At 42.2% G+C, this 19,147-nt stretch overlaps 1 protein-coding gene across 2 annotated transcripts in view; it reads left to right on the top strand.

Annotated features, from left to right (window-relative positions):
- flna (filamin A, alpha (actin binding protein 280)) overlaps positions 1–19,147 on the top strand; it is a 31,037-nt gene that overhangs the window by 8,031 nt on the left and 3,859 nt on the right. The window contains exons 3-40 of one of the 2 annotated variants that reach the window (XM_034311886.2): positions 4,126–4,377; positions 4,723–4,820; positions 5,738–5,885; positions 6,002–6,198; positions 6,337–6,499; positions 6,637–6,837; positions 7,512–7,649; positions 7,740–7,866; positions 8,000–8,136; positions 8,240–8,436; positions 8,530–8,643; positions 8,757–8,900; positions 9,030–9,153; positions 9,254–9,414; positions 9,494–9,584; positions 9,682–9,851; positions 9,985–10,102; positions 10,237–10,499; positions 10,595–10,913; positions 11,087–11,260; positions 11,379–11,541; positions 11,629–11,789; positions 11,910–12,077; positions 12,184–12,307; positions 12,729–12,885; positions 12,965–13,154; positions 13,794–13,817; positions 14,694–14,941; positions 15,292–15,378; positions 16,181–16,280; positions 16,379–16,519; positions 16,607–16,735; positions 16,840–17,013; positions 17,124–17,285; positions 17,483–17,686; positions 17,776–17,928; positions 18,012–18,134; positions 18,423–18,689. In XM_034311886.2, the coding sequence (XP_034167777.1) occupies positions 4,126–4,377; positions 4,723–4,820; positions 5,738–5,885; positions 6,002–6,198; positions 6,337–6,499; positions 6,637–6,837; positions 7,512–7,649; positions 7,740–7,866; positions 8,000–8,136; positions 8,240–8,436; positions 8,530–8,643; positions 8,757–8,900; positions 9,030–9,153; positions 9,254–9,414; positions 9,494–9,584; positions 9,682–9,851; positions 9,985–10,102; positions 10,237–10,499; positions 10,595–10,913; positions 11,087–11,260; positions 11,379–11,541; positions 11,629–11,789; positions 11,910–12,077; positions 12,184–12,307; positions 12,729–12,885; positions 12,965–13,154; positions 13,794–13,817; positions 14,694–14,941; positions 15,292–15,378; positions 16,181–16,280; positions 16,379–16,519; positions 16,607–16,735; positions 16,840–17,013; positions 17,124–17,285; positions 17,483–17,686; positions 17,776–17,928; positions 18,012–18,134; positions 18,423–18,689 (6,111 nt within the window). The remainder of the gene's footprint in view (positions 1–4,125; positions 4,378–4,722; positions 4,821–5,737; positions 5,886–6,001; positions 6,199–6,336; positions 6,500–6,636; positions 6,838–7,511; positions 7,650–7,739; positions 7,867–7,999; positions 8,137–8,239; positions 8,437–8,529; positions 8,644–8,756; positions 8,901–9,029; positions 9,154–9,253; positions 9,415–9,493; positions 9,585–9,681; positions 9,852–9,984; positions 10,103–10,236; positions 10,500–10,594; positions 10,914–11,086; positions 11,261–11,378; positions 11,542–11,628; positions 11,790–11,909; positions 12,078–12,183; positions 12,308–12,728; positions 12,886–12,964; positions 13,155–13,793; positions 13,818–14,693; positions 14,942–15,291; positions 15,379–16,180; positions 16,281–16,378; positions 16,520–16,606; positions 16,736–16,839; positions 17,014–17,123; positions 17,286–17,482; positions 17,687–17,775; positions 17,929–18,011; positions 18,135–18,422; positions 18,690–19,147) is intronic. The other variant, XM_034311887.2, reaches the window with a different exon arrangement.

Raw genomic sequence — 19,147 nt, 5'->3', positions numbered from 1 at the left:
TCTGCTGAGTAAATGAATTGCTGAGAAACAGTCAGGTCGTCTCTAGCTTCCGTTAATTGATGCACAAATCCAGATGCATTAATCTCAAGACATTGTACCTGCAATATATTTAAATTCATTATAGTTGCTATGTTTTTAAATTGGAGAATAAAGTACATAAACATCAACTCTTCAATTCTATATAAGCTTGCAGATAATGTGATAATGCATGTTTCATGTGGTTGGCGTGTGTGTGTGTGTGTGTGTGTGTGTGTGTGTGTGTGTGTGTGTGTGTGTGTGTGGGAGAGAGAGAGTGTGGAAGATAGATATGTGAGAATAGGGTGATGGAGCTTGGCATGGAACAGTTAGCCACAGAACAAGAGGAGCCAAATGACAATCCAGCTCTTTCAGTATGGGGTTTTACAAAAGTCTGAACGCAGCAGTTTTCTCTGTTCAAGGCTTTCTGCTCCCTGCCATTCCCTCCCTCCTTCCCTCCACCCTCTGTTCCCTCCCTCCTTGTAATCAGAAACCACTGTGCAGGGAAATGGGTGGCCTGCCAGGATCAAGTTTGCTTCTGCCCTTTTAAGGCTAAAAAACCAGGGGGAACATTTCCAAAAGAGAGGGAGGGATGGAGGCAGGCTGAGGAGGAGGGAGGGACCTTTGGATGCAGCAGAAATGAAAGAAAGAGGAAGTTTCCTCACAAAGTTCATGCTCTTAAGAATGTATGTTGTATATGCTGTGTATTTCAGAAAGTTTTCCTACATGTGGCAAGATGGCTCCTGTCAGTGTTGCTGCAGCACATAGTTTTTTTTTAATCAGAGCTGTTGATGCAACAGTTCTTTGAGATTTTTGAGTTTTCTCCGCTATCTGACAGGCTGAAGCATAGGCTAACATGGTTAAACCTGGGTGCGCACAGAATGCTACTTCCATCACTTGGGCTGGGGCCTGAGGGGTATAAGCACCCCTTAGGGTATAAGCATGCTCTCCCAGACTCATTAAATATCCATGTGGGTGTTTGTCCAGATTTCAGGTCAAGACTTGGTGATAAGACTTACTGGAATGTGTGCAATTTCCTACATGGATTCTCCCCCTGCTGCCATGCTGTTGCCATTACTGCCCCCTCACTAAGTTTTATATTGGGATTCTAATGATTCTGAAAGTTAGTATAGACAGCATTTACCTTGACTGGGATCTATATGGGTTTTACCACATCACTGCCCTTAATTGATCTTGGCTGACAAGTCATTCCTACAAGATTAGTAGGCTGTGTGAGTGTCTGCAGTGGTGGTACATGTCATGGTGCATCAGAGGTATGGGTGTGAGGTCAGAGGGGAGTGCTGACGTCAGGCACTGTTGTTTATTGAGCCCAAAGCGACGGTGAGTCATGGGAATGTGTGGTCTGGAATATCTGTGCTCATATCCAAAACTGATAACTCCGTCTTCTGAAATAACTTGTTTATTATGCCCCAACTACTCAACCTACATTCATAAATATCTCCCTGGGTTCTTGCTCTGTCTGTCTATCTTTTCCCTGTTCTCACATGTACCCGACTTAGCGTTTTCTTGGCAATAAGATGCCTGGTTTGGGAATTTCATGGCTAGCCCTGATCATGTCCAAAAAAGGCCTGAACGTAGTGGAGAGGCTGTTACAGATTCCTGTCATGTTTCATATGTTTGCTAGTCTGTGATGTGTTTTGGCATGAGGGTTGGAGAGACAGTGACACACAAGTGTTTCTGTAGCATGCGCCCATGCACGCACACACTTCTGTGTCATAGTGGTTCCCAGGATTCTTCAAAAAAAGCAATCTAGTTGGTTACTAAGAGAAAAGTAATTAAGAGGAGGTACCGGTTTTCCATGAGTAACTTACGAATCTCTACTGAGACCACAGTGATTCCAAAACTAATGCCAATATCACAGCTAGCTATATTGTTACATTTGACCTGAAACTGGGGCTGTAGGTGGTTTTAATAGTGCTGTATGAGGCAGAAGTATGATCAAAGCTGGTATGAACAAGAGTGGCATAGTGGCACAGAGGGTAGCACTGCCTCCATACAGCTTCAGGGTCTTTAGTATGATCTTGACCTCAGGTTACTTTCTGTGTAGAGCTTTGCATGTTCTCCCTATGTCTGCATAGGTTTCCTACAGGTCTTCTGGTTTCCTCCCATCTCTCATAAATTTGCTGGTTGGTAAATTGGCTCAAAAAAGGAATTAAATAATTTTACAATTAAAACAATGTAGTGTGCTGTAAGCACAGTGATTGAAGAGCAGCTTGTTGTTTCCATTTTTTGCTGTGCTTTTACATGTGGGATGACTGCTGGGTGTGGGGGTGGCCACACCCTCTGTATTCAACAGCTCATCATATAAGTGATTCTGATCCCTCTAACAAGTGCTGACCTGTTTAACACACACAGATCACACTCTCTTTCTCCTCCCTTTGTCTGTCTCCATATAACTTTGTCCCCAATGAGTTGTCAGTCATAGGAGTCTGACTATGCTGTCTCACCCCCCCCCCCCCCCCCCCCCCCCCCCCCCGACCATCTTCTTATGTACAATAAAGAGAGACTGAGCTGTCCAAAGTTCTGCTTCTTAAGTATGCCATCATACCTTTTGAAAATGATAACTAGAAATGACCCCTCTCCCTTAATCACTATCCCCCCTAGGGCTCTGAGAATAATGGAGCTATGAAGCTTCTTTTTTAGGAGTCTACATTCTGTTTTTCACCCTAAATGAAAATGGATCTGAGATTCTTCAATACTCCAGTAGAATTTGCCAGAGACCAAGATGAATTCCAGAAAACTTTGGAGAGGTTATTGTGGTTTGTAGACCACACTCTGGAGAAGGCAAATAATTGCAAATGTATTGTTTAACATGGCAACGGGAGTGTTGGATAAGTAGAGTGAGGGTCATGAGCAGGATGAAATGTTATGAGATCTTAAAATATACAGTGCATTTAGGTTTCTATTTAAGGCTGTTTTGTCTACGATTTTCCTATGTGCTAATGGGTTGAGGGACTTTTTGGCTCAGCTTGGTGAACATTGCTGCTGGGTTATGAGCCTGGAGTGAAACAGCATTTACTGATTAAAGGCAGCTATGTGAATCTTCAGAGCCCTACACCAGAGCACACATGCATGGGCTTGCATGTTGCTGCAAGACAAATGTGTTGTCCACTCTGCTGGAATTCCATAACGATGATTATTTGATCAAGCCCCATTTACTCTGTTTGGGAGGGAAGCACTACTGTGGAGTTGTACTGAAAGGGTCTTATCTATAGAGATTTAAGTCTTCTCAAGCAAACATGCTTCAGTTAAAACAAGACCTCAGCCCACTCCAAAGGTATGACTGTGCTAAATCTGGTAATCACTCATGCTATCTAGAAGCTTGAGCTATATGTGTCTCTATCAAAAGTAGTAAAGTTTTTGCTTGTAATGCTTGTAATTAGTGGGGAATGTTGCTATTTGAACTGGCTATTTGTGCTCAGAGGGTTGGATGGGTGTGTGCTTCATTTTTTTCAGAGAAATAGAGAAGTGTGAGTGCTAAGCATGACTAATGGTTGTCATGGCCAGTCTTTGCTGGGTTTAGATCTTTGTGTATTTATTTTAAAACTGGGTGGAGAAGGGTAACAACTTTTGCTTCTCTGCTGGTACATCTGCTGACCTTATTGGTGGCCAGTCACATGATGCCTCTGCTGTTAGTCTTCAGCAGGGTCTCCTACAGACATGAAAAGGTATTTTGTCTTAAAACAAAATAAAATCTGCAGGTAGATTCATGCCAACAATCTGCATCATTTAATGCATGGCTTTTTGCCCTCATTTACAAACCATCCATGCACTTTAACAGAAATCATAGCAGATTTGGATATGTGAGAAAAATGAAAATGTGCAGATGGCTAAGACTTCCTTTCTTTAAAAGCATCTTTGAAAGAGTTATTTCTGTCATTAAAATAAATTATACTACTTTATAAAATACAAAATGGATTTCATCTGTTCAAAAAGGCCATGAGAAAAAAATGACATACAGCTTTAGTTGTCTATAACATCTAGCTTTTCTTAAATTATTATTACCATCAATCCTTCAAGGACTTTGTATATGCAATCACTTCTTTCTCTTTGCCTTCCCTAACTACAAACCCCCACCCCCCCCACCAGACAGTAAAGCCATTGTGGATGGGAACCTGAAGCTCATCCTTGGGCTGATATGGACCCTCATTCTGCACTACTCTATCTCCATGCCCATGTGGGATGAGGAAGAGGACACTGATGACGCCAAGCAGAAAACGCCAAAGCAGAGGCTCCTGGGCTGGATCCAGAACAAGCTGCCCGAGCTGCCAATAACCAACTTCAGCCGCGACTGGCAGTCAGGCAAAGCTCTGGGAGCACTGGTGGACAGTTGTGCCCCAGGTAGGTCACTGAGGTGGGTGGGGGAGGTTGGAAGAATTAAAAGTTGTCTTGGTTCAGACATCTGACACTTCAAGCAATTAATGGCGGGACCTGTTTACATTTTTGAGAGAGTTTACATAGTTCAGTAATTTGAATTCAAATTGAGTTGATAGTATAGAGAGAATTAAAAATGCAGCAATTACAAATCCTTTAAAAATGGGGATATTGGACAGCAGACACAGCATTACAGTGAAACATTTGTTAACTTTTTTTATTAGATGGTTTGTAATCAGGTAAATGCTAATCTATTTCCTAATTAATGATTTAGCGCAAGCATATATGAAAAGAATGTTGGTATCTCTTCAGGTTTGTGTCCAGACTGGGACTCCTGGGATCAGACAAAGCCTGTGGACAATGCACGTGAGGCAATGCAGCAGGCTGACGAGTGGCTCGGTGTTCCTCAGGTGACTAATTTCTATATTTGTCTGAAGTTATCCTGATCACTAGGGTTAAAACGATTCCTTGAATTAATCAAGTAATTTGTATGCAAATAATTTATTAAAATTCTCTGCTTCCAAGCTTCTTTTCAAAGGATACGTATATGGTCTTCACAGTGGCATGCTCAGACTATAGTTACTGTTGCATGAAGTGTTCACTTTCGATTTCATACTTTTCATACAGAAAAGAGTTATGAAACTTTTTTTAAAGACATTTTATGCTTCTTTTCAGGGTCACTTTTTAACCTCATAGCTTCATTGAGAGGAAAATCATCCCCCAGTTCCTGAAATTCAGGCTAACTTTGCTGGTACAAGCGACATGACTTGGCTAAGCAATGTTCATTTCTAATAATTAAAAAAAAAAAAAAATCGAGTAAAATTAAATTTTTTATTTTTTTTGATGCTGATAACTATTGGAAAACCCTTACCAACAGCAAAGCAAATAAACAGTCACTATATTTTGTTTACTCTTTGCTTTCTACAAAGGTCTTAAAGCAGTCCCTTGTAAGAATGAGAGGCTGGCTAAACTGGTTTTTGCTACTACAGAAATGAAACAGTCTAATGAAGTTTTGAAATAGTCTTCCTTTTTTTAATAAAAAAAAACAAAACTAAGTCTGGTGCATTGCGTGCTGTCAGTTACATGTGTGGTTGGTAAAGTTTCCTGCTGTCGTGTGTTTTGTGCCTGCCAACTAATGCCACAGACTGGCATGTGGTCTCTAAGGTGCCTGTCTCCAAGGTGACAGTCTCTGTTATGACTCCTTGTACATTTTTTTTTTTTTTTTTTTTTTTTTTTTTTCCTTCCCTCTCTTTGGGGGTGTGTGTGTGTGTGTGTTTTGGGGGGGGTTGTATAAATTCATCTGCTTACTCTTGTTTCTCTCTACTAGGTCATCACTCCAGAGGAAATTGTTGATCCCAATGTGGATGAACACTCGGTTATGACATACCTGTCACAGTTCCCCAAGGCAAAGCTGAAACCTGGTGCCCCACTGCGCCCCAAACTCAACCCCAAAAAGGCTCGTGCCTATGGACCAGGTACGTTAACATTTGTCAAAAGTTTTTTCACAGTATAAAGCTCAGTGAAAACAACTGTTGAGTCATTCAATAGATATCCATAGGCATTACATATATAACTCTTTTCCTCTGTTCAGGCATTGAGCCCACTGGTAACGTAGTGATGAAAAAGGCTGTGTTCACTGTGGAGACAATCAGTGCAGGCCAGGGAGAGGTGCTGGTTTATGTAGAAGACCCAGCGGGACATCGCGAGGAGGCTAAAGTCACTCCCAACAATGACAAGAATCGCACTTACTCAGTAGTCTATGTTCCTAAAGTAACTGGGCCACATAAGGTAATTGGGTCCTATCTGAATATAATAGAGATTTGATAATACAGTCATTGTCTAGTAGACAGATATGGATGATTATGGATGACAGGATGATTTCTACCTGCTGCAGTCTCAATCTGTGACCTTTAACTTGTATTATAGGTAACAGTGCTGTTTGCAGGCCTGCATATTTCAAAGAGCCCATTTGAGGTGGAGGTGGGGATGGCTCAGGGTGACTCCAGCAAAGTTACTGCCCAGGGGCCAGGTCTTGAGGCTGTGGGCAACATTGCCAACAAAACCACCTACTTTGATGTATACACTGCTGGTAATCACAGAAATGCTGATTAAGCACTTTAGTTCATTTATGTCAGACGTGTTAAATGGTTGGGATTGTAGCTTTGAAAATTTTGAAGAAGAGAAATTATATTTACAGAAGATTAACTGTTGAACTTTCATTTTCAGGTGCTGGAATGGGAGAAGTTGAGGTGGTCATTGTTGACCCCAGTGGCAAGAAGGACACAGTAGAGTGCCACATTGAGGATAAAGGCAACAGCAGCTACCGCTGTACCTACAAACCCACCCAGGAGGGCCAGCACACAATTTACATAACATTTGCTGGGGGCCAAATCTCCAAGAGCCCCTACACGGTCGACGTTGGAGAAGGTGAGGAGCCACTAGGGAAAGGTAGAACTAGCAGGCGAGTGGGTTGTTGGGGAGAAGAGGAAAAAGTCCTAGAAAATCCATTTATGACTTTTACTGCACATGGTCTGTCTTTGTTGTTTTTTTTCTCTTTCTTATATTTCCTGGGCTGTTATTTTCTTCCCTGATGATTCTGTCTCCCTCCTGAAGGACAACTGTGATCTGTCGCTTTTTTTTTGGATCAGCCTGTTGACCTCTGACGTGCTTTCCTGTCACCTTGGATCTGTTGGGTACTTTGCTTGCTGTTGACCTGCTGCATGTTTTCATGTGACTCACTTATACTGTCTCCTTTAATAACTGACATTATATTATAGCTATTGCTTGGAAACTATGGGGCATCCCAAAGACTCAGTGACACTTTGAGCAGTTATTTTTTTTACAGAATATTAATAAAAACATTTTATCACTCATTATGATAAAACTCCCATTTCCTTTACTAATACATCATGCTGCTCTTTTAGCCACATGTAACCATGCTTGGTACAGATATGTAGCTCTGCCACTTGCAGTTCCTTATCTCCACTGCACCATGCCTGGAGTTTCCTGACCATTTCTGAAAGCCCAACCATTCAGAGCATTAACTTGGTGCATGTTTGAAGTGTGATACTTTAATTACTTTGTCTCATGTCCCTTTGCAGCATGTAACCCCAGTCTGTGCAGAGCCAAAGGCCGTGGTTTGCAGCCCAAAGGCCTGAGGATCAAGGAGACTGCAGAGTTTAAGGTCTATACCAAAGGAGCTGGCACTGGAGATTTGAAGGTCACCATCAAAGGGCCAAGTGAGTGAAGCACATTATCTGAGTAGCAACCATGCCTGATCATGTTTACGATTATATTGATTATGATTTTTGTGCATGTGTATAATACAGAGGGTCTGGAGGAGCCTTGTAAGAAGAAAGATTTGGGAGATGGAGTCTATAGCTTTGAGTATTACCCCACCACCCCTGGAAACTACATCATTACTATTACCTGGGGTGGCCAGCATATTCCTCGCAGGTTAGAATATTTGATAATTGTATTGTTTATTGAATCTAGTCCCAAGTCCAAGATGGCAAAAAAACAAGATGATGTTCTAAATGTTGTCTTTCCTTGTTCTCCCGTCCCATCCCTGTGGTTTTTCCTGTTTCAGTCCATTCGAGGTGAAAGTAAGCAGTGAGGCAGGGCCACAGAAGGTGCGGGCATGGGGCCCAGGCTTGGAAGGTGGCGTTGTTGGCAAATCTGCTGACTTTGTGGTGGAGGCAGTTGGAGATGACGTTGGCACTTTGGGTGAGTTTCACTAGCACTTTGTATTTCTGATTCTTAGGACACATTTTGTAGTCTCAAGCACAAGTCAGCCCAAGTCAAATATAATGCTTGACTACCTGTTCAGGTTTCTCTGTGGAAGGCCCATCTCCAGCTAAGATTGAGTGTGATGATAAGGGTGATGGCTCCTGTGATGTCCGATACTGGCCCACTGAGCCAGGCGAGTACGCAGTGCATGTGCTTTGTAAAAATGAGGACATCCAGCATAGCCCCTTCATGGCTGAGATCAAACCAGCACCAGACCGAGACTTTTACCCTGACAAGGTACAGAGATGAGTTCTATATCTGCCAGCCAGAATAATTGCTGGGGGAGAGAAGGGCGAATTGCACTAATCTTCTTGCTCATCTGTATTTAAGGTGAAGGCCTATGGCCCAGGACTTCAGAGCACTGGTCTGGCTGTTGGAAAGCCAGCAGAGTTCACAGTGGATGCCAAACTGGGGGGCAAAGCACCTCTAAAGATCCAGGCCCAGGTATGTATCTGTATCCCTTTTTGTGTTTAAACACAAATGAAAATAGAAGGATAATGATGATTACTATTATTATTATTTTTTTATTTTTTCCTCTCTCCCCTCCCCACTCTCAGGACAGAGATGGAAACCCAGTTGATGTGCAGGTTAAGGATAATGGTAATGGAACCTACAGCTGCAGCTACACCCCTCGCAAGCCTGTTAAACACACAGTCATGGTGTCCTGGGGTGGAGTCAATATCCCGGAAAGCCCATTCAGGGTCAGTAATTGTGGAAATCTGCAAAGACATTTCACATATTTGCATAGAAGATAGAATTATACAAGGTTTTTATTACTGTTGTGGTTTTGTTTGTTTAATGTTGCTAGATTCTTCTTTTTAAATCTGTAGATGAATATTGGAGCTGGATGCCATCCTAATAAGGTGAAAGTATCTGGACCTGGTGTTGCCAAGACAGGTCTGAAGGCTTTCGAACCAACATACTTCACAGTGGACTGTTCAGAGGCTGGCCAGGGTATGACCATATTAATTTTAACACTCATGAATTTTGGTTCATCAAATCTATTTTCTTTGTTTCCATAACATCTAAGATGCAAGACTTAATATCTCTGTAGGTGACATCAGCATTGGGATTAAGTGTGCTCCTGGCGTTGTGGGTCCAGCTGAGTCTGACATCGACTTTGACATAATCAGAAATGATAATGACACCTTCACAGTTAAATATACTCCCCCAGGAGCTGGCAGCTACACTATCATGGTGCTGTTTGCTGATCAGGTAACACGTGCATTTGTGTTAGTATGTGTTGGCATGTATATAGGTCTTCCTTGTCTCTGATGTACTTTTTGTCTTTTAGCCTATTCCAATGTCGCCAATCAGAATTAAAGTGGATCCCTCTCATGATGCCAGCAAAGTCAAAGCAGAGGGACCTGGTCTTAACCGCACAGGTGACAAAACAAAACATATCACACTGGGTAGTGTCAGAACTATCAGAAATGTACAGAGAGGTTAACTAAGCTCCACACTCACTTTTATCCTCCTCAGGTGTGGAACTGAACAAACCCACTCATTTCACTGTGAATACTAAGGGTGCAGGCAAAGCCAAGCTGGATGCCCAGTTTACTGGTCCCAACAAGGGTGAGGCAGTGCGGGACTTTGATATCATCAACAACCACGACAACACGTATACTGTCAAATACACTCCAGTGCAACAGGTGAGTACATGATTTTGTGGTAGAACATTTATTCAAATCTTTACTCAACAGAAAGGTTTTTTTTTTTTTTATTAAAAAGAACAAGTTTGGCCCTCATTAATATGATTCTTTGTCATTTTTTTTTTTTGTTCAGGGTAATCTGGGTGTGAATGTGACTTATGGTGGTGACCCCATTCCCAAAACTCCCTTTGCTGTGCCTGTAGCTCCTTCCCTTGATCTGAGCAAGATTAATGTTTCAGGCCTTGGCGACAGTACGTCATGACAGCCCTATTTCCTTTGACCTTTTTATATGATGATTCTTGAAGTGGTTATCCTCTCATGCTTTTCTGAGTTGACCCTTAAGTGTTTTTTTTTTTTTTTTTTTTTTTTTTTTTTTTAACCTCAGAGATGACTGTTGGAAAAGACCAGGAGATTACAGTCAAATCAAAGGGTGCAGGTGGTCAAGGTAAGGTTGCTGCAAAGGTGACTGGACCTGGTGGTAAATCTGTGCCCTGTAAGGTGGAACCAGGGTTGAGCCCAGAAACCAGCCAAGTTCGCTTCATCCCCAGAGACAAGGGACCCTATGAGGTGGAACTCACTTACGATGGTGCTCCCATCCCAGGAAGCCCCTTCCCTGTGGAGGCCGTAGCTCCCACTGACCCATCTAAGGTGGGGTATTGCTGCATTTCAGATTAATACTGAGATGCTTACCCACTCAACAATTGGATCTTTTTTCCTGACTTTTTTATGGCTTCTGTCTGCAGGTCCGTTGCTCTGGTCCAGGTTTGGAGCGAGCTAAGGTTGGTGAGACTGGCCAGTTTGTGGTAGACTGCACCAATGCTGGCCCTGCTGAATTAACCATTGAGATCATCTCTGATAATGGAACTGAAGCAGAGGTACACATCCAGGATAATGGAGATGGAACTTATACCATCACCTACATTCCCCTGTACCCTGGAGCGTACACTCTTACCATCCGCTATGGTGGCCAGGATGTGCCAAACTTCCCATCAAGACTAAATGTGGAGCCAGCTGTTGAAACCAGTGGTGTGAAAGTCTTTGGACCTGGAGTTGAAGGCAAAGGTAATTTTCTGGATCTGAATACATTTGAGGTCATCACCATCTTTTAGGATTACTCTGTGTGCTAGCTTTTAAGAATGTTGAGCATGAATTTGGGTAAATTGTGAAATGTATATGTGACAAAATCCTAACCTTTTAAAGATGTTTATAATTTCCTTGGAATTGTTGTCTTGAAGGGGTGTTCAGAGAGGCTACCACAGATTTCACCGTTGATGCTCGTGCCCTAACAAAAACTGGTGGCAATCACATCAAGACCTGCATCAACAACCCATCTGGAAACTGTACTGAGGCTCTTATTAGGGACCTGGGAGATGGTACCTACAAAGTAGAGTACACTCCCTATGAAGAAGGTAAGCCTTAGGTCATGTGTATACTTACCATAAAGTGATTCAAGTTGAATCTATCTCTGTGTTTTAATTTGATTAATTCAAGTTTAATGCTGGACTGATAAATATTTTCTCTGGCCAGGTCCACATAGTGTAGAGGTTTCTTATGATGATGCCCCAGTGCCCAACAGTCCGTTCCGTGTGCCTGTAACAGAGGGTTGTGATCCTGCACGTGTGCGTGTGCATGGCCCAGGACTGCAGGCTGGTATCACCAACAAACCCAACAAATTCACTGTGGAGACCCGGTTGGTGTTCAGCAAGTAGTTTCAACAGTTGGAGAATTTGGTCTCTCTTCTTTTTGTCTGGAATTTACTTTCTCTCTCATTGTTTAGTGGGGCTGGTACAGGAGGCCTGGGCCTGGCTATGGAGGGACCTTCAGAAGCCAAGATGTCCTGCACTGATAATAAAGATGGCAGCTGCTCTGTAGAATACATCCCATATGAGCCAGGGACTTACAACCTTAATATTACCTATGGTGGAAAACCGGTCACTGGTTAGTGTTTTCCTTGTTTTCTCAAAAGTTCTGTATTTTTTTATTTATTTATTTATTTATTTATTTATTTTTTTCTCCCACGATAAGTGACCCGTTTCTTCCACTGTTTTGGTCTAATAGGAAGCCCATTCTCTGTGCCTGTTCATGACACTGTCGATCCCACTAAGGTCAAATGCCAAGGCCAGGGTCTTGGGACCAATGTACGAGCTAATATCCCACAGGTCTTCACTGTAGATGCCAGCAAGGCAGGAGTAGCTCCTCTGCAAGTCCGAGTGCAGGGGCCCAAAGGTGAGAGAGAGCTTCATGTTGCCACCATTATAAATGATTCAGCATCACCTAGAATATCATTTACCATTATATGCAATATGCTTATTTTTGCATGTGTCTTGTGCAGGTGTTGTGGAGCCAGTTGACGTGGTGGATAATGGAGATCAGACTCACACTGTAAGCTATGTGCCCACCAAAGAAGGACCATACTCCATTAATGTGCTGTATGCTGATGAGGAGATCCCACGCAGGTACACATCTATTTCAGTGATTCAGAACTCTGACTAGACTCAACACTTTAATCAGACATTGGGTCAGTTCCCATTGATGACACCGCCATGCAGTCACACATCCAATTGGTTAGGAAGGACTGCTTGGTTCATTTAGTTCTCTACAGACACTACAGTGTGATACTTGTCCTATGTTACCTCAACTATCAAGTTAATTACCTTGGAGGGTGGTGATAACTGCTCTGTTCTCCATCATGTTGCATGGGCAGCAGTCCAGCAGAGATGCAATAGTTATCTGTATGCATAACTTGAACAGCAAGTTTAGTTACAACTGGGAAGAACTCAACAAGTTTGCTAGTGTTAAATGGAAGACTGTTAGCAAGTAGTCCATGTAAATGTTTTTGTTATCCCTACTTCACCACTTTTCCCCTCTCCATTATAGCCCTTATAAGCTGAAGGTTCTGCCCACACATGATGCCAGTAAGGTGCGTGCCAGTGGCCCTGGTCTTAACACTACTGGGGTGCCTGCCAGCCTGCCAGTGGAGTTTACTATTGATGCCAAGGATGCAGGAGAGGGGCTTTTGGCTGTCCAAATTACTGTAAGTGCAGGAAATGTTTTGAATTGTACTACATGGATAATGGTTGGATAGTTCTTGTTTTAATCCCTGTTTGTTTCAGGATCCAGAAGGGAAGCCCAAGAAGGCCAACATTCGTGATAACCAGGATGGGACTTATCTAGTCTCTTATGTGCCAGATATGACTGGTCGCTACACCATCCTTATTAAATATGGTGGTGATGAAATCCCATATTCCCCATACCGCATTCGAGCTCTCCCTACAGGAGATGCCAGCAAATGCACAGTCACAGGTAGGCCCTTCAACAGCATGGACCTCCGATCCACTTAGGGTTTCAGTTGTTTTTTTTTTTGTTTTTTTTTTTTTTGTTTTTTTAATAAATAGATTCACGTATGTACATTTTCCTAGTTCAGTGTGATTGTGCAGTAGTTGTACAGAAAGGGTTCAGTGTAAATATTAAGAGGTCTGAATACCAAAGCAGTATATTCAAAATGAATCAAGAGAGTTGTTTCCAAAACAACTAAAGGTCTTGTGAACCACTTTGGGAAAATCTTAAAATATTTGGTGTACAATAGCTTGATTAATACTGCCATAAGAGAACTACTGGAAATTATTTATTTGGCAAAGTGTTTTTTTTTTTTTTTTTTTTTTTTTTTTTTTTTAAACCTATTTGAAGTTTTGGATTGTCGTGATTTAGTGCTCAAGCTGGACAGTTTAGAAATCATATTGTTAAGTGTTTTTGTGTGTGGCTCCCAGTCCTGTCATCCACTTGGACACGTCACCTTTTGTGCAGAGCTGCTCACATTCCCAGCACACTCTATTCACCACTTGGTTTAAATGTTTTATTTTTTCTTTTTTGAGCACATTTTGTTGTATTTTGTTCTGACTTTTACTTTCACTTTTTCACTCTCTGCTTCTCACGGGCTCACAGTCTCAATCGGAGGTCACGGTTTGGGTAAGCGCTTCGATAAATGTCTTGCACCGGACTCGACTCTTCTTGCATGCAGAATGGCGCCATAATGCTTTCTGACAGCATACGCTGTTTTTATAAACATATAGTTTGTGTTATTGACTCTGCTGAAGTCTTCTTTTTAAAACTAATGTTTAACACAGGAGAAGAATTTTTATATATTTTAACGCATTTTATGAGGACAGCTGTTGGGTCAGGGACTTGGTCCATTGTCTTTGTCTCTTCCCTTTTTTAATGGCATAACAGACAGCATGTCCTGTTAGTGAAGAAAGACTAATAACTAACTTGAGCCTGACTTTCCTATGGCTGAATGGTGGAATGTGCCATTAAGGTTACTGAAATAAACTTTATAATAAACATTAAGATCTTTTTCCCCCTCTGACAGAAATTATCTGTATTAATGACCTTTATAATAGGGCCGTACCAGTTAGACAACTGAGGTAACAGACAAATGAAAGGCTGTTTTCAGTAATAATTGGTCATGTCAGCAGGCTCCACAATTATGTGTAAATGCAGAGTTCTTGCAGTTAATCACAAATGAGGGCTGCTCACTTACAAATCTGCCAAATTTAGTGTAATGAATCTCAAGATTGTGTGATCTGATGTGTATTGGGTGTGTAATTGTGCAAATGCCACAACAAAACATTCAGCCAGTCTGAATTTTAACCTTTCAACCTTCCTCTGTCTGTTGCCACAGTGTCATAAGTTCATGCGGAGGCAGAATGCATGGTGGAATGAATATTACTATAGATAGTTAGTTAGATATTTAAGCTTAAAAAAAAAAAAAAAAAAAAAAAAAAAAAAAAACAGTGGCTGCATCCACAGATTTTGAAGGTAATTTTTTTGTTTGGTGTCCACTAGGTGCTGGAGTCGGTCCCACTATACAGATTGGGGAACAGACAGTCATCACTGTGGATGCAAAGGCTGCTGGGAAGGGGAAGGTGACCTGCACAGTGTGCACTCCAGATGGTGCTGAGGTGGATGTGGACGTGGTTGAGAATGAGGATGGAACCTTTGATATCTTTTATACAGCGCCTCAACCCGGGAAGTACGTCATCTGTGTGCGCTTTGGGGGCGAACACATTCCCAACAGCCCCTTCCAGGTCATGGTATGTAGTCATTTTTAAAATTACATACTGGCCTATATTAATTTCCACATCTACCTAAACTTTGGAAAGAATACTTGTCTTGTTCAAACATAAATCTTCGTAAACACTCAGAAAAGGCTTCTTTAATTAAATGAACCTCTTTTTTTTAAATGGCATTAGAATAAAATGCCTTTAAATGGCTTTTGTGGGTTCAGGTAGTTTAAGGTTTGTGGTATTCTGGTGTCGTCTTTAACATTGCAAACCAGGTTGAGACTTCATGCTTAATCAGCAACTTCCCAGACCTGATCTTTACCAGTATAATACCTAAGTGTTAGGATTATTTCACTCTTGATTGTGTCATCCTGTCTCAGGCTTTGGAAGGTGCCTCCCCTGACCAACTTATGCAGCAGACGCAGGTCCCGCAGTACGCCTACGCGCCCAACAGGGGCCAGCCATGGGTACTGACACTACCCCCACACCCCCTTTCCTTCCTATCCATCATGTCCACCCTCATTTGTCCCTCAACATTCTCTCTCATCTCCATTCTCCAGCTACATCTCCATTCTCGTCCTGTGGGTGTAGGCCCTACCCTGTTTCATCTAACTCCTAATTTGTTGCCATTCAAATAGTGTCAGCCATTTTGAAAGCAATAAATGTGGAAGTCTGCATTTAACAAAATGGCTGGATGTCAGATGTTAATCCTGTTTGTCGGGTGCTGCTGTCTGCTGATTGTAATGTGGTTTTGTTCAGATTATTGGTTCTTTCCTGTGGTGTGTCCCCCATGAGTCACTTGTGTCCTGTCTGCTTGGCTTTCACTGCGATTGTCCAGACTTGCGAATCACAGAAATGACTTGAGCCTTCATTCTCCTCTCATGATGTCCTCACTCTCACACAGTGTCCATGTTGGTGGCTACATCATCCTTGTCATCATTACCATCATCTTTTCCTTTTTTTTTTTTTTGGGGATGTAATTCCCACTCTACCCTTTTTAAACAATCAGATCTTTTCTTTGTCATATTTAATATTGTTTGATTTGAATTAACAGATTATTTAAAAGATTTCAGTGGTATTCATATTTTTAATATGAATACCACTTAAATAATAAGCTTTTTTCTTATAGATACTGGCTATGCAACTGAGCAACATTTCAAACCAAATATAACTGTGTTTCAAATGTATTGAGAACCTTTTATGGTTGAATAAAGCTACATCTATTGATAACTTGTGCTCAGATGTTTTTTTTTCCTCTCTGCCTCCCAGGCAACAGACAGGGCTATGGGAATGAATGGACTGGACGTGGCCGGACTGAGACCTTTCGACTTGGTCATTCCATTTACCATCCAGAAGGGAGAGATTACAGGTATGTTCTCTAAGATGTTATATGCTCTTCTTTGGCCTAAGCATGTAAGAGACACTTCTGGGGATAGTCTTTAAATGTTGATACCTAATCATCTTCAGGTGAAGTGAGGATGCCATCTGGAAAAGTGGCCAAGCCAGACATTGCAGATAACAAAGACGGCACAGTCACAGTGAAGTACGCGCCCACTGAGGCTGGACTGCATGAGATGGACATCAAATATGATGGAATACACATTCCAGGTATGGCATACACACTATGAGACATTTAGAAAGTACATTCAGAAAGATAACTAGGCCTAACCCCAACTGATTTTATTTCCCTGACAGGAAGTCCACTGCAGTTCTATGTGGATTATGTCAACAGTGGTCATGTGACTGCTTATGGTCCTGGCCTCATTCATGGCATGGTCAATAAGCCTGCTGTTTTCACTGTTAACACCAAGGATGCTGGAGAAGGTACAGAAGTATTTTGTTTTTCCACACTCATGGAACTTGTTTGTGGAACATTTTTGTGGATAGCAGGAACTGGGCTTTTGTTGAAATGCTGTGTTCTTTATCAGGTGGCCTCTCTCTGGCCATTGAGGGACCCTCAAAGGCAGACATCAGCTGCACTGACAACCAGGATGGTACTTGCACTGTGTCATATCTCCCCGTTCTACCAGGAGACTACAACATCCTTGTCAAGTATAATGACAAGCACATCCCTGGTAGTCCCTATGTGGCAAAGATCACAGGTCAGTAACTGTTAGAATCTACTGTAAAGTCACCCATTTAGTGATGTAATTACAGGACACTCTATGGTGAAATCAGTACAATGTGCTCATGCCAGTGTGTTTGTCTACAGGAGATGACTCCATGCGCATGTCCCATCTGAAAGTGGGCTCTGCTGCTGATATCCCACTGGACATTGGAGAACTGGACCTGAGCCAGCTAACTGCCTCTCTCACCACTCCCTCTGGTCGTGAGGAGCCATGTCTGCTCAAGATGCTCCGTAATGGACATGTTGGTAAGTGTGCCAATAACCTTGGACATCACCTGGTTACAATATTTACTGTAAGAGTAATTGCAGGAATTAAAGTCTTCCACTCAAGCTTTCACCTGCTGTCTATTTTATTGTAGTAAAAATCCTTGGATTAGGTGGACAGTATGTGGTAAACTATAAATGCCTTAATTTCCTGATTTTCTATCGTCAACATTTTCCAGGTGTCTCCTTTGTGCCTAAAGAGATAGGAGAGCACTTTGTGAACATTAAGAAAAATGGCCGCCACATTCCCAGCAGCCCCATTTCTGTCATGATCAAGCAGTCAGAGATTGCTGATGCCAGTCGTGTATGTGTATCTGGCCAGGGTCTTAGCGAGGCTCGCACATTTGAGCCAGCTGAATTCATCATTGATACCAGAGATGCAGGTAAACTTCTTTGAAAGTATTTAAGGTAATTTGTAGATTGAATGAAGTGCTTGACACAAACTGACAGATATGTGGTTCTGTTTGCCTAGGGTATGGAGGCCTTAGCCTGTCCATCGAAGGGCCCAGTAAGGTGGACATTAACACTGAGGATCAAGAAGATGGAACCTGCAAGGTCACATACTGCCCCACTGAGCCAGGAAATTATATCATTAATATCAAGTTTGCTGATCAGCATGTTCCAGGTGCGTGTCTTATTTTATAAAATGGTTAAACTGGTACTAATAAATATGCAGTTCTAACCCCTTTTCTCTCCCTTGTTCCACAGGCAGTGCTTTCACAGTGAAGGTGACTGGAGAAGGCAGGATGAAGGAGAGCATCACTCGCAAGAGGACAGCTGCATCTGTTGCCAATGTCGGCAGCCAGTGCGACTTGAGCCTGAAGATTCCTGGTAAACACCACCAAACTTTCTTAAAACTGCCATTTTTGAGCTACGAGTTTACATTTGCTCCTTTGACAGACTTCGTTATCCAAAGCAAAACACAAGAGCTGAGTTAAATTTGAGCCACAGTTGAGAATTCAGATGACTCTTATGGGCCTTGCTCAAGTTCTCAGCTGTGTAGGTTTGATGGCTTTGATCTCACGACTTAGTAGGCCAGAGCCTTAACCACTGAGCCACCACTGCCACTGCACCTACCTCAACCGAATGTATCTAACCTTTTTAACGTCTGTCTTGTAGAGATCAGCATTGCCGACATGACAGCCCAGGTGACTAGCCCATCTGGGAAAGTGCACAAGGCAGAGATCATGGAAGGAGAGAACAATACTTACTGCATTCGTTTTGTTCCAACTGAAATGGGTGTTCACACGGTTAGCGTGAAGTACCAGGGTCAGCATGTACCAGGATCACCATTCCAGTTCACTGTAGGTCCACTGGGAGAAGGAGGGGCTCACAAGGTCCGTGCAGGAGGCCCTGGACTGGAGAGAGCAGAGGCTGGAGTTCCAGGTGGGTGAACCAGTGCAGTTAGCAGAAGGTGGATACAACTGAGGGGGGACAGCACATTACTAGCCACATCTGAATCCACATACTAAATTAATGTGACAAATTAACTCGCCTAGTAGGGCTTGGTTAATCATATCTTTTTTAGCTAATGGCTGTATGTTTATTCTGAGGGGGATGGGGGGCGGGGCTAGCGTCCTGGTACTGGAAATGGTCTTTAATCAGAGGAATTTGCATTGCATTCATGTTTAATATCATGACCTTATTACCTCAGTAAATGCATTTCCATAACTCAGTAAACGCATTTAATTTGTTTGAATTTTTTTCAATTATTGACAATATTCACCTCAAGCAATTATTGTGGTTTAATTTATTTATCTGTAAAACTTGTGACTTTTTGGAACATGCTGTATTGCATGTTTTTAACATAAAGCAGAGTGTACTCTGGCACTTTTTAAAACGTA

This window comes from Pangasianodon hypophthalmus, chromosome 16, assembly GCF_027358585.1.
Source record: "Pangasianodon hypophthalmus isolate fPanHyp1 chromosome 16, fPanHyp1.pri, whole genome shotgun sequence".
In the NCBI taxonomy this organism is placed as follows: domain Eukaryota; kingdom Metazoa; phylum Chordata; class Actinopteri; order Siluriformes; family Pangasiidae; genus Pangasianodon; species Pangasianodon hypophthalmus.
This window is presented reverse-complemented; position numbering and strand designations above follow the sequence as displayed.